Raw genomic sequence first — 13,882 nt, 5'->3', positions numbered from 1 at the left:
TTTTTTTTAAACCACAAAAATACAACTTTTCTTTCATTCATGATACCAGTAGGTGGCTCTGCACTAACATAGTTTTCTCTGACATTTGGTACCCAAAACTTCAGTGAAATGCTTGAAAAATCTCTGCATTTTTGCTATCTACTAACCCCAAGATCTTCATCACCTAAGATGAACAAGAAAAGCATGGGCCTGGGACGTTGCCATGCAAGTCACAGTTCCTGAAATAGGGAAGGAAGGCCAGTACACGGTATTCCAGAAGCAGTCCCAGCAGATCTCAACTGCAGGGAGTCAAAACTCATGGAACAGCAAAATCATTTCACCACAAAGATTCACAGGAATAGATCGCCACATTCTCAAAGCCAAAAGGGGAAGAGCATCAGTGGTAGCTCATATTCATGAGGAAATATAATAAAAATCATTGGCAGGTCAGTGATTGGAATCACCCTCTCCACATCCAATCTAAGAGTACCTTCAACATTCAATAGGTTTACATAAGAACATAAGAAATAGGAGCAGGAGTCGGCCATCTGGCCCGTCGAACCTGCCCTGCCATTCAATAAGATCATGGCTGATCTGGCCATAGACTCATCTCCACCTACCTGTCTTTTTGCCATAACCCTTAATTCCCCTACTAGTCAAAAACCTTGTCTTAAATATACTTATTGAGGCAGCCTCCACTGCTTCATTAGGCAGATTCACTACTCTCTGGGAAAAGCAGTTCCTCCTCATCTCCGTCCTAAATCTACTCCCCCAAATCTTGAGGCGATGTCTCTTAGCTCTAGTCTCACCAGCCAGTGGAACAACTTTCCTGCCTCTATCTTATCTATCCTCTCTATAATGTTATAAATTTCTATAAGATATCTCATTCTTCTGAATTCCAGCAAGTACAGTCCTAGGCAGCTCAATCTTTCCTCATAGTCCAACTCCCTCATCTCTGCAGTCAACCTGGTGAACCTCCCTGTACCGCCTCCAAAGCCAGTATATCCTTCCTTAAGTAAGGAGACCAGAACTGCATGCAGTACTCTAGGTGCAGCCTCACCAGTACCTCGTACCGTTGCAGCATGACCTCCCTGCTCTTAAATTCAATCCCTCTAGCAATGAAGTCCAACATTCCATTTGCCTTCTTGATCACCCGCTGCACCTGCAAACCAATCTTTTGTGATTCATGCACAAGCACTCCCAAGTCCTTCTGCACAGCTTCAATGAGACCGCCCATCATTCTTCTGAATGCCAGTGAGTGCATCAAACGCTCATATGATAAGCCTTTCAGTTGCAGAACCTTTTTTGTGAACTTACTTTGAACCCCCTCCAATGTCAGCACTTGCTTCCTTAGATAAGGGGCCCAGAACTGCTCACAATAGTCCAAGTGTAGCCTCACCACTGCCTTATAAAGTCTCAACATTATATCCTAGCTTTTTATATTCCAAGCACTCATTTCAAAAGGACTTCATTGCCTTTGTCTTTCTCACCACCAACTCAACCTACAAATTAACCTTTAGGGGATCCTGCATAAGGATTCCCAAATCCCTTTGCACCTCAGTTTTTTTGTATTTTCTCTCCATTTAGGCCTCATTTGGAGCCAGTGATCATTAATGGAGAATGTGTGGAGCAGGTTAAGACCTACAAGTATCTGGGAGTACAGTTAGACGAGAAGCTAGACTGGACTGCCAACACAGATGCCTTGTGCAGGAAGGCACAGAGTCGACTGTACTTTCTAAGAAGGTTGGCGTCATTCAATGTCTGTAGTGAGATGCTGAAGATGTTCTATAGGTCAGTTGTGGAGAGCGCCCTCTTCTTTGTGGTGGCGTGTTGGGGAGGAAGCATTAAGAAGAGGGACGCCTCACGTCTTAATAAGCTGGTAAGGAAGGCGGGCTCTGTCGTGGGCAAAGTACTGGAGAGTTTAACATCGGTAGCTGAGCGAAGGGCGCTGAGTAGGCTACGGTCAATTATGGATAACTCTGAACATCCTCCACATAGCACCATCCAGAGACAGAGAAGCAGTTTCAGCGACAGGTTACTATCGATGCAATGCTCCTCAGACAGGATGAAGAGGTCAATACTCCCCAATGCCATTAGGCTTTACAATTCTACCGCCAGGACTTAAGAACTTTTTAAAAGCTATTATTAATGCTTTTTGAGATAGTGATTTAGATGCATATCATATTTTTACTGAGTTAAGTATTGTATGTAATTAGTTTTGCTACAACAAGTGTATGGGACATTGGAAAAAAAGTTGAATTTCCCCATGGGGATGAATAAAGTATCTATCTATCTATCTATTTACAAAATAGTCAACCCTTTTTTTCTACCAAAGTGCATGACCAAACAGTTCCCAACACTCTATTCCATCTGCCACTTCTTTGCCTATTCTCCTAATCCAACTCCTTCTGCAGCCCCTCTGCTTCCTCAAAACTATGTTAATATTGTCCTCAAGCTTGGCCACAAGGCCATCAATTCCTATCATTCAAATCACTAACATATAAAAAGAAGCAGTCCCAACACAGATCCCTGTGGAACGCCACTAGTAACCGGCAGCCAACAAGATAAAGGCTCCTTTTATTCCCACTCTTTGCCTCCTGCCAATCAGCCAATGCGCTATCCATGTTAGTATCATTCCTGTAATCCCATGGGGTCTTAACTTGTTAAGGAGCTTCACGTATGGTACCTTGTTGAAGGTCTTCTGGAAATCCAATTTACACACCATCAACTGACTCTCCTTTGTCTATCCTGCTTTGTATTTCTTCAAAGAATTCCAACAGATTTGTCAGGCAAGGTTTTCCCTTAAGGAAACCATGCTGACTATGGCTTTTTTTTAATTAAGTGCTTCTAGGTACCTCAAAACCACATCCTCAACAATTGACTCCAACAATCGGCCCAACCACTGAGGTCAGACTAACTGGCCTATAACTTCCTTTCTTCCACCTCTCTCCCTTCTTGAGTGGAGTGACATTTGCAATGATCCAATCCTCCAGAAGCATGCCAGAATCTATTGATTCTTGAAAGATCATTACTAATGCCTTCATACTCTTCAACCACCTCCTTCGGAACCCTGAGGTATAGAGCACCATGCCTAGGAGATTTATCTACCTTCAGACCTTTCAGTTTTCCCGAGCACCTTCGCCCTAGTAATGGCAACTTCACTGATTCCTGCCCTGACACTCTCAAACTTCCAGCATACTGCTCGTGTCTTCCACAGTGAAGACTGATGCAAAATACTTATTCGGTTTTTCTGCCATTTCTTTGTCCTCCATTACTCCCTCTCCAGCATCATTTTCCAGTGGTCCATTATCTACTCTCACCTCTCTTTTATTCTTTGTACATCTGAAGAAACTTTTGGTATCCTCTTTATTATTGTTGGTTAGCCTATCTTCATATTCCATCTTTTCCCTCTATGACTTTTTTAGTTGCCTTTGTTTTTTTTTTAAAAGCTTCCAAATCCCCTAATTTCCCAGTAATCTTTGTTCTACTAAATGCCCCCCTTTGGCTTTTATGTGGGCTTTGACTTCTCTTGTCAGCTACAGTTGCATCATCCTGCCTTTAGAATACAACTTCTTCTTTGAGATGCATCTATCCTGTGCCTTACGAATTGCTCCTAGAAACTCCAGCCATGGCTGCTCTGTCATCAGTCCTGCTAGTGTCTCCTTCCAATCAATATTAGGCAGCTCCTCTCATATACCCCTGTAATTCCCTTTAATCCACTGCAATATTGCTATATCTGACTTTAGCTTTACCCTCTCAAATTGCTGGGCAAATTCTATCACATTATGATCACTAATTATTGCACAACATCCAATCCAGTACATCTGATCCCCCAGTGGGCTCAACCATGAGCTGCTCCAAAAAGCCATCTTGTAGGCATTCTTCAAATTCATCCTCTTGGGATCCAGCACCAACCTATTTTTTCTAATTTACCTGCATATTGATATTTCCCATGACTATCCTAACATTGCTCTTTTAGCACGCATTTTCTATTCCCATTGTAATTTCTTTACCCACATCTTTGCTACTGAATATGCTTATGGGGAGCTTATAACTTGTGAACAGAATAAACAAAATCTGATGCTATGAACACTGAAAAACTTTGCATAGTATGGCACTATATGGTAATAGAATATCCTTGAAAACAACAGAATGATTTAACAAGTGTAAAGTTAAGGCCTTGGTACTTAAGGCCAGGACTTAAGAACTTTTTAAAAGCTATTATTAATGCTTTTTGAGATAGTGATTTAGATGCATATCATATTTTTTACTGAGTTAAGTACTGTATGTAATTAGTTTTGCTACAACAAGTGTCTGGGACATTGGAAAAAAGTTGAATTTCCCCATGGGGATGAATAAAGTATCTATCTATCCATCTTAACAGAGCTAGTATATCCCATGGAATTGTGCATGTATCGTGACCTGGAGGCTGCCACAGGTCTCTCAAACATTAGAAATAAATACACTATGACAGTAAGCTACAAAATCAAAATTATACTAAGACCAATTGAAAGTTATATCATAAATTATTTTAGATGCAGATTAACTCATACACATTAAAATATTTTGGGGCTGGCTGAACTTTGATACCCAAATTCCATCTGCTAAATCTTGGATAATATGCATAATAATACAATTTCCTTAATTCACTCATTAGAGTAACTGCAACAACATTTTTCAAAGTAAAGTGCATTTCATTGTTTTCACTGATCACTTTATATCAAATAGCCAGTTGAAAGCTACACAAACTTCAGATTCAAAAGAGCTTGTAGATTTAATAAAAAATTCTCACCTGGTGAGTTATCAATAGAAGCAGTGGAATCCACGAGACCAGCTGCAGGACTGACACAGCTGGAAGTCGAGGCTGGGACTGACCCATTCACAGAAGACTGCAGCACCAAAGGAACAGAAGTAGCCACAGATGGTGATTGCATTGTGACACCTAACGTAGATCCAGATAGGTTTACTGCAGTCTGAACTTTAACTTGCGCCATTCTCTATCACTGAAAGAAATAAATGTTCATGAGCCAAAAAGGCTACAAAATGGTAAAAAAACAAAAATGAATTTTAATTATCCACAGCAGGTAGGAAGGTATATACAAAGCAGAATGATATTAAAATGGAAATAATTTGCAGTAAATTATGGCCCCCATTATCTTATATATTCACATATATAACAAGTATGTGCCCAAGATCCAGAGCATGAAGATAACTACTGATTCCAATAACTCCTTACATGACAAAAAAAATGCAAGTTTTGTGTTGGGATCACAGCAACAAATTATGCTTGGCCTTATTTTTATGTGAATCATAAATGACAGGTTTTCCCTAAAATGTTGACACAAGTATTTTCAAATTTTTCAAAAATAAATGAGTTGAATGAATTACAAAGATATTGAAGAGTCAAAGAGAAGGATCAAAAGTAACAGAGGGCACTCTTGTAACAAAATGTTTGCAAAGATGATGGTGGGAAAACCTCGGCAAATGTATCCAGATAAAGTGAGATGGAACAAAGGCCACTACAACAACCCTGTATTTCTTTAAAAGTTGTGCCATTCCAGTTGTAAGCCCTGCTTTAAACTGCAAGTTGCAAATAAACAAAGTTGCAAATCATGTTCATCATTGTATAATGCTATATATCTTGAGGATTTCTGTGCTGCATTTGAAAATTGACTGTTATAGAAACCACACACAAAATATTAACAATCATATAAATGTTTTAGTCACCTGTTAGAGATAGCAACTACCAGATCCAGCTGTTTCAAAGAAACATTTTTTTCAGTATTTCAATTCAGCCCTGATTTTGCTTCCAATTCCTCACTCAGAAATACGTATTGTACATTGTATTGTTCCCAGAAAGCAATTATCAGTCCTTACAGTATTAAGCACACCCATCTCATCAGAGTACAATAAGCATCCTGTGCGTAAATTCATGTTTATAATTTAAAAAGGATCATGATCTTACATATATTATTTAAAAAATAGATAAAAAGTTGCATCCTGCTGGCTTCAAATTTGAGAAGAAAATTCAAACAGCTACATTTCAAAACAAGCAACTGATTGCCCCTCAGATTAACGCATTGAGAGTAAACAAAAGCTTCAAACAACTTTTTCATATCCAAAGTAATCTCAGAAGCTGGTTTTGACTTTTTATGGTTCCCAAATAAATAAGAACTCTTTGGGAGTAAAACCAGTCCTGACATTTAGTTACCGGGATGTGAATGTGGTCCAATAAGACCATAAGATATAGAAGCAGAAGTGGGCCATTCGGCCCATCGAGTCTGCTCTGGCATTCAATCATGGGCTGATCCAATTCTTCCAGTCATCCCTACTCCCCTGCCTTCGTGCCATACCCTTTGATGCCCTGGCTAATCAAGAATCTATATACACTGCCTTAAATGCACCCAATGACTTGGCCTCCACAGCCGCTCGTGGCAACAAATTCCACAGATTTACCACCTGCTAATTTCTCTGCATCTCAGTTCTAAAAGGATGTCCTTCAATCCTGAAGTCATGCCCTCTTGTCCTAGAATCCCCTACCATGAGAAATAACTTTGCCATATCTAATCTGTTCAGGCCTTTTAACATTTGGAATGCTTCTATGAGATCCCCCTCTCATTCTCCTGAACTCCAGGGAATACAGCCCAAGAGCTGTCAGACGTTGCTCATATGCTAACCTTTTCATTCCTGGAATCATTCTCGGAAATCTTCTCTGAACCCTCTCCAATGTCAGCATATCCTTTCTAAAATAAGGAGCCCAAAACTGCACACAATACTCCAAGTGTGGTCTCACTAGTGCCTTATAGAGCCTCAACATCACATCCCTGCTCATATTCTATACCTCTAGAAATGAATGCCAACATTGCATTCGCCTTCTTCACAACCAACTCAACCTGGAAGTTAACCTTTAGGGTATCTTGCACAAGGACTCCCAAGTCCCTTTGCATCTCTGCATTTTGAATTCCCTCCCCATCTAAATAATAGTCTGCCCGTTTATTTCTTCCACCAAAGTGCATGACCATACACTTTCCAACATTGTATTTCATTTCACTTCTTTGCCCATTCCCCTAAACTGTCTAAGTCTTTCTGCAGGCTCTCTGCTTGCTCAACACTACCCGCTCCTCCAGCTATCTTTGCATCATCAGCAAATTTAGCCACAAATCCATTAATACCACAGTCCAAATCATTGACATACATCGTAAAAAGCAGTGGTCCCTGTGGAACTCCATTGGTAACCGGCAGCCAGCCAGAATAGGATCCCTTTATTCCCATTCTCTGTTTTCTGCCGACCAGCCAGTGCTCTACCTATGCTAGTAACTTCTTGTATTTCCATGGGCTCTTATCTTGCTAATCAGCCTCATGTACGGCACCTTGTCAAGGCCTTCTGAAAATCCAAGTACACCACATCTACTGCATCTCCTTTGTCTTTCTCGCTTGTAATTTCCTCAAAGAATTGCAATAGGTTAGTCAGGCAGGATTTTCCTTTCAGGAAACCATGCTGGCTTTGACCTATCTTGTCATGTGCCACCAGGTACTCCATAATCTCATCCCTAACAATCGATTCCAACAACTTCCCAACCACTGATGTCAGGCTAACAGGTCTATAGTTTCCTTTTTGCTGCCTCCCACCCTTCTTAAATAGCGGAGGAATATTTGCAATTTTCCAGTCATCCAGTACAATGCCAAAATCTATCAATTCTTGAAAGATCATTATTAATGCCTCCGCAATCTCTCCAGTTACTTCCTTCAGAACCCGAGGGTACATTCCATCAGGTCCAGGAGATTTATCCACCCTCAGACCATTAAGCTTCCTGAGCACTTTCTCAGTCGTAATTTTCATTGTACAAGCTTCACTTCCCTGACACTCTTGAATGTCCGGTACACTGCAGATGTCTTCCACTGTGAAGACTGATGCAAAATACGCATTCAGTTCCTCTGCTATCTCTGCATCTCTCATTACAATATCTTCAGCATCATTTTCTATTGGTCCTATATCTACCCTCAACTCTCTTTTACCCTTTATATACTTAAAAAAATTTTTAGTATCTCCTTTGATATTAGTCGCCAGCTCCCTCTCGTAATTCATCCTCTCCTTTGGAATTACCTTCTTAGTTTCCTTTTGGAAGTTTTTAAAAGCTTCCCAATTCTCTATCTTCCCACTAGTTCTGGCTTCCTTGTATGCTCTCTCTTTTGCTTTTATTTTGGCTCTGACTTCACTTGTCAGCCACAGTAGTGTCTTTCTCTCCTTTGAAAATTTTTTCTTATTTGGAATATATCAATGACGAGTAACTAAGTAAATTATATCTGTATTATCTGAAATTGAGGAAAAGGAAGGTGATCTCAAAGTTCAGAAGTTCAAAGTAAAATTTATTATTAGAGTACATACACATCACTACATACAACCCTGAGATTCATTTTCATTTTTCTGCAGCCATACTTAGCTTAAAGAGTTAGATAGAGCTCTTAAAGATAGCGGAGTCAAAGGATATGGGGAGAAGGCAGGAACGGGGTGCTGATTGTGGATGATCAGCCATGATCACATTGAATGGTGGTGCTGGCTCAAAGGGCCGAATGGCCTACTCCTACACCTATTATCTATAGAACAGTAACTGTGAACAGGATCAATGAACAACAGACTGCGCAAATGCAAACACAAATAAATAGCAATAAATAACGAGAGCATGATATAACAAGATAAAGAGTCCTTGAAGTGAGAAAAACAGTTGTTGTAACACCAGAAATAGAATAAGTGTAGTTATTGCCTTTTGTTAGGAGTAGTAACTGTTATTGAACCTGGTGGTATGAGTCCTGAGGCACTTGTACCTTCTACCTGATAGTAGCAGTGAAAAGAGAGCACATCCTAGGTGGTGAGGATCTTTGATGATTGATGCTGCTTTTCTATGGCAAAGTTTCATGGTTGGAAGTGTTTTACCTGTGACATACTGGGCCAGTTCCACTATTTTTTGTAGTATTTTCCATTTAACGGCATTGGTGTTCTCATACCAGGCAGTAATACAGCCAGTCAGCACACTCTCCACCACACATCTATAGAAGTTTGCCAAGGTTTTTGATGACATGTCGAATCTCCGCAGACTCCTAAGGAACTAAGGGGCTGTCATGCTTTCTTTGAATTACATTTATATGATGTATCCAGGACAGGTCCTCTGAGACAGTGACACCCCGAAATTTAAAGTTGCTTACCCTTTCCACCTCTGGTCCTCTAATGAGGACTGGCCCATTGACCTCTGGTTGCCCTCTCCTGAAATCTACAATCAGCTCCTTGGTCTTGCTGACATTGAGTGAGAGGTTATTATTATGACACCACTCAGCCAAATTTTCAATCTCCCTGCTGTATGCTGATTTATCACCACCTTGTATATGACCCACAACAGTGGTGTCACTGGCAAACTTGGCTATGGTGTCGGAGCTGTGCTTAGCCACACAGCCACATGCGTGAAACAAATCCAAGCGTAGAAACTTCTTAGGGACTGCGGTAAAAGAGAGGCAGAAGATAGAACAGCATGAAAACACAGGGTCAAGGACAGCTTCTAGCTTACTGCAATAAGGACTCTCGACCTCACAATTTACCTTGTCATGGTCTTACAACGTTTTGTCTGCCTACTCTGCATTCTCTGCAACAGCAAAGGGATATTCAGCAATCAGCTATTGCTTTCGCCTTGTGTCAATATGATGAAATGATGTGTATAAGTGGCATGCAAAACAAAGTTTTTCCACTGTACTGTGATAGGTGTGAAAATAATATACCAATCTTGAACAAGGAGACAAGCTTACAAAATTAGGGGTGGCCATTTAAAACCCAGACAAATAAGAATTTCTTCTCACAGAGAAAATGAACCTCTGGAATTCTGCACAAATTCTCAACTATTGGGTCTACTTAAAAAGAGGGAACAGACACATTTTTGAACAATCAGAGAACTGGAGGCTCTGGGGAGTTAGCAGAGATGAGACGAGATCTAGGTAGATCCATCATGATTACTTTGAATGGTGGAGCAGGGCGAAAGGCCAACTGGCCAACTCTTTCGCCCATCTCTCATATTCTTATCACATGCCACCGTGAATTTCAAATATTTACCTGTAAAGACCAATAAAAACGTTTATAATTTTTACATTAGTAGTTGTATATTGTATATGGTATATTGCATCGTAATTAGAGAGCAACAGCAGATGTGAAAAATCAGCATGCAGTAATTTTAGTCCAATAATGCGAGTGCATTTTGCACATGCCATAATTCCAGTAAAAATCACACCTTGAGCCAGCTAAAAAACTTCAAGACTATAATTTCAGAGGCTTGTTGGCAAACAATAGAAACTCTGTATAACTGAAGGTGGATACAAAAATAGGAAAAAGTAACCTTAGTAAAAACCTATGCCTTAGCAGAGATTACAAACATGACATAACTTATAAGGTGAACAATTTTTAAAACCAATAATTTTACACTTTTAAAAGTTTCACCCTAACACTATGTTTGCTTTAATAAGAAGACCCACTAAATGTCCATTCATCAAAACATAAAAGCACGTTTATTTTTAGATCAAATGCAATGTCTCACATGTGAAATCAGTCCAAGGTAATAAACAAATTAAATATAGCAGTAGGACCAAAACTGCAAATGGATTTCAGAACTATAGGACATTAAAAATAGCACTGAAGGTAGATAAGGAATAAAGGATTTAATTACATCAGTATTCCATAAACCACTTATGTAACAGCAGTCTATCAGTTTCTGCATGTACAGTGGCATGCAAAAGTTTGGGCACCCCTGGTCAAAATTTCTGCTACGGTGAATAGTTAAGTGAGTAGAAGATGAACTGATCTCCAACAGTCATAAAATTAACGATGAAACATTCTTTTCAAAATTTTAAGCAAGATTAGTGTATTATTTTTGTTTTGTACAATTTTAGAGTGAAAAAAAGGAAAGGAGCACCATGCAAAGGTTTGGGCACCCCAAGAGATCTGAACTCTCAGTTAACTTTTACCAAGGTTTCAGACTTTAACTAGCTTGTTAGGGCTTTGGCTTGTTCACAGTCATCGTTAGGAAAGGCCAGGTGATGGAAATTTCAAAGTTTTATAAATACCCTGACTCCTCAAACCTTGTCCCAGCAATCAGCAGCCATGGGCTCTTTTAAGCAGCTGCCTAGCACTCTGAAAATTAAAATAAATGATGCCCACAAAGCAAAAGGCTATAAGAAGATAGCAAAGCATTTTCAGGTAGCCGTTTTCTCAGTTCGTAATGTAATTAAGAAATGGCAGTTAACGGGAATGGTGGAGGTCAAGTTAAGGGCTGGAAGACCAAGAAAACTTTCCGAGAGAACTGCTCGTAGGATTGCTAGAAAGGCAAATCAAAAGCCCCCGCTTGACTGCAAAACACCTTCAGGAAGATTTAGCAGACTCTGGAGTGGTGGTGCACTGTTCTACTGTGCAGCGACACTTGCACAAATATGACCTCCATGGAACAGTCATCAGAAGAAAACCTTTCCTGCGTCCTCACCACAAAATTCAGTGTCCGAGGTTTGCCAAGGGACACCTAAACAAGCCTGATGCATTCTGGAAACAAGTCCTGTGAACTGATGAAGTTAAAATAGAACTTTTTGGCCACAATGAGCAAAGGTATGTTTGGAGAAAAAAGAGGGGAGAATTTCATGAAAAGAATACCTCTCCAACTGTTAAGCATGGGGGAGGATCAATCCTGCCTCGGGCTTGTGTTGCAGCCAGTGGCACGGGGAACATTTCACTGGTAGAGGGAAGGATTAATTCAATTAAATACCAACAAATTCTGGAAGCAAACATCACACCATCTGTAAAAAAGCTGAAGATGAAAAGAGGATGGCTTCTACAACAGGATAATGATCCTAAACACACCTCAAAATCCACAATGGATTACCTCAAGAGGTGCAAGGCAGAGGTTTTGCCATGGCCCTCACAGTCCCCCAACCTAAACATCATGGAAAATCTGTGGATAGACCTCAAAACTGCAGTGCATGCAAGACAGCCCAAGAATCTCACAGAACTAGAAGCCTTTTACAAGGAAGAAAGGGCAAACTGAAAGACCCTTAGCTGGCTACAGAAAGTGTTTACAAGCTGTGATACTTGCCAAAAGGGGTGTTACTAAGTATTGACCATGCAGGGTGCCCAAACTTTTGCTTCGGGCCCTTTTCCTTAAAGAGGTGGCTCTAGAAATCGTGGACGCATTGGTAATCATTTTCCAATGTCCTATAGATGCAGGAACAGTTCCTGCTGATTGGAGGGTGGCTAATGTTGTCCCACTTTTCAAGAAAGGAGGAGAGAGAAAACAGGGAATTATAGACCCGCTAACCTGACGTCAGTGGTGGGAAAGATGCTGGAGAAGAAATTACGACACATTTGGATAGCAGTAGAAGGATCAGTCCGAGTCAGCGTGGATTTATGAAGGGAAAATCATGCTTGACTAATCTTCTGGAGTTTTTTGAGGATGTAACTATGAAAATGGACAAGGGAGAGCCAGTGGATGTAGTGTACCTGGACTTCCAGAAAGGCTTTGATAAAGTCCCACATAGGAGATTAGTGGGCAAAATTAGGGCACATGGTATTGGGGGCAGAGTACTGACATGGATTGAAAATTGGCTGGCTGACAGGAAACAAAGAGTAGCGACTAACGGGTCCCTTTCGGAATGGCAGGCTGTGACCAGTGGGGTACCGCAAGGTTTGGTGCTGGGGCCACAGCTGTTTACGATATACATTAATGATTTAGATGAAGGGATTAAAAGTAACATTAGCAAATTTGCTGATGACACAAAGCTGGGTGGCAGTGTGAAATATCAGGAGGATGTTATGAGAATGCAGGGTGACTTGGACAGGTTGGGTGAGTGGGCAAATGTATGGCAGATGCAGTTTAATGTGGATAAATGTGAGGTTATCCACTTTGGTGGCAAGAACAGGAAGGCAGATTACTATCTAAATGGAGTCAAGTTAGGAAAAGGGGGAAGTACAAAAAGATCTATGTGTTCTTGTACATCAGTTAATGAAAGCAAGCATGCAGGTACAGCAGGCAGTGAAGAAAGCTAATGGCATGCTGGCCTTTATAACAAGAGGAATTGAGTATAAGAGTAAAGAGGTCCTTCTGCAGCTGTACAGGGCCCTGGTGAGACCCCACCTGGAATATTGTGTGCAGTTTTGGTCTCCAAATTTGAGGAAGGACATTCTTGCTATTGAGGGAGTGCAGCATAGGTTCACAAGGTTAATTCCCGGAATGGCGGGACTGTCATATGTTGAAAGATTGGAGCGACTGGGCTTGTATACACTGGAATTTAGAAGAATGAGAGGGGATCTGATTGAAACATATAAGATTATTAAGGGATTGGACACGCTGGAGGCAGGAAGCTGATGGGTGAGTCCAGAACTAGAGGCCACAGTTTAAGAATAAGGGGTATGCCATTTAGAACAGAGATGCGGAAAAACTTTTTCACCCAGAGAGTGGTGGGTATGTGGAATGCTCTGCCCCAGAAGGCAGTGGAGGCCAAGTCTCTGGATGCATTCAAGAGAGAGTTAGATAGAGCTCTTATAGATAGCAGGGTCAAGGGATATGGGGAGAGGGCAGGAACGGGGTACTGATTGTGTATGATCAGCCATGATCACAGTGAATAGCGGTGCTGGCTAGAAAGACCGAATGGCCTACTCCTGCACCTACTGTCTATTGTCCTTTATTGTTATTTTGAAACTGTAAAAGATGGAAACAAAAAAATAAATTTGCTTAAAATCTTAAAGAAATGTGTCATCTTTAACTTTATGCCTTTTTGGAAATCAGGTCATCTTTTACTCGCTTAGCTATTCACAGTAACAGAAATTTTGACCGGGGTGCCCAAACTTCTGCATGCCACTGTAAAATACTGAATGTGCAGAAAATCA

The 13,882-nt window shown here is 40.7% G+C and overlaps 1 protein-coding gene across 8 annotated transcripts in view; it reads right to left on the bottom strand.

Moving 5' to 3' along the window:
• Positions 1-13,882, bottom strand: part of stau2 (staufen double-stranded RNA binding protein 2) — a 313,804-nt gene that overhangs the window by 276,606 nt on the left and 23,316 nt on the right. For all 8 annotated transcript variants that reach the window (XR_012098305.1, XM_073040402.1, XM_073040452.1 and 5 more), the window contains exon 2: positions 4,772-4,982. Coding sequence is in view for 7 of the 8 variants with exons in the window: in XM_073040402.1 (XP_072896503.1) it covers positions 4,772-4,973 (202 nt within the window). In the remaining variant the exon portion in view is untranslated. The remainder of the gene's footprint in view (positions 1-4,771; positions 4,983-13,882) is intronic.

The sequence above is a fragment of the Hemitrygon akajei genome, chromosome 1 (genome assembly GCF_048418815.1).
Source record: "Hemitrygon akajei chromosome 1, sHemAka1.3, whole genome shotgun sequence".
Taxonomy (NCBI): Eukaryota; Metazoa; Chordata; class Chondrichthyes; order Myliobatiformes; family Dasyatidae; genus Hemitrygon; species Hemitrygon akajei.
Note: the sequence above shows the minus strand (reverse complement) of the source record. Positions and strands in the feature narration are given on the sequence as shown.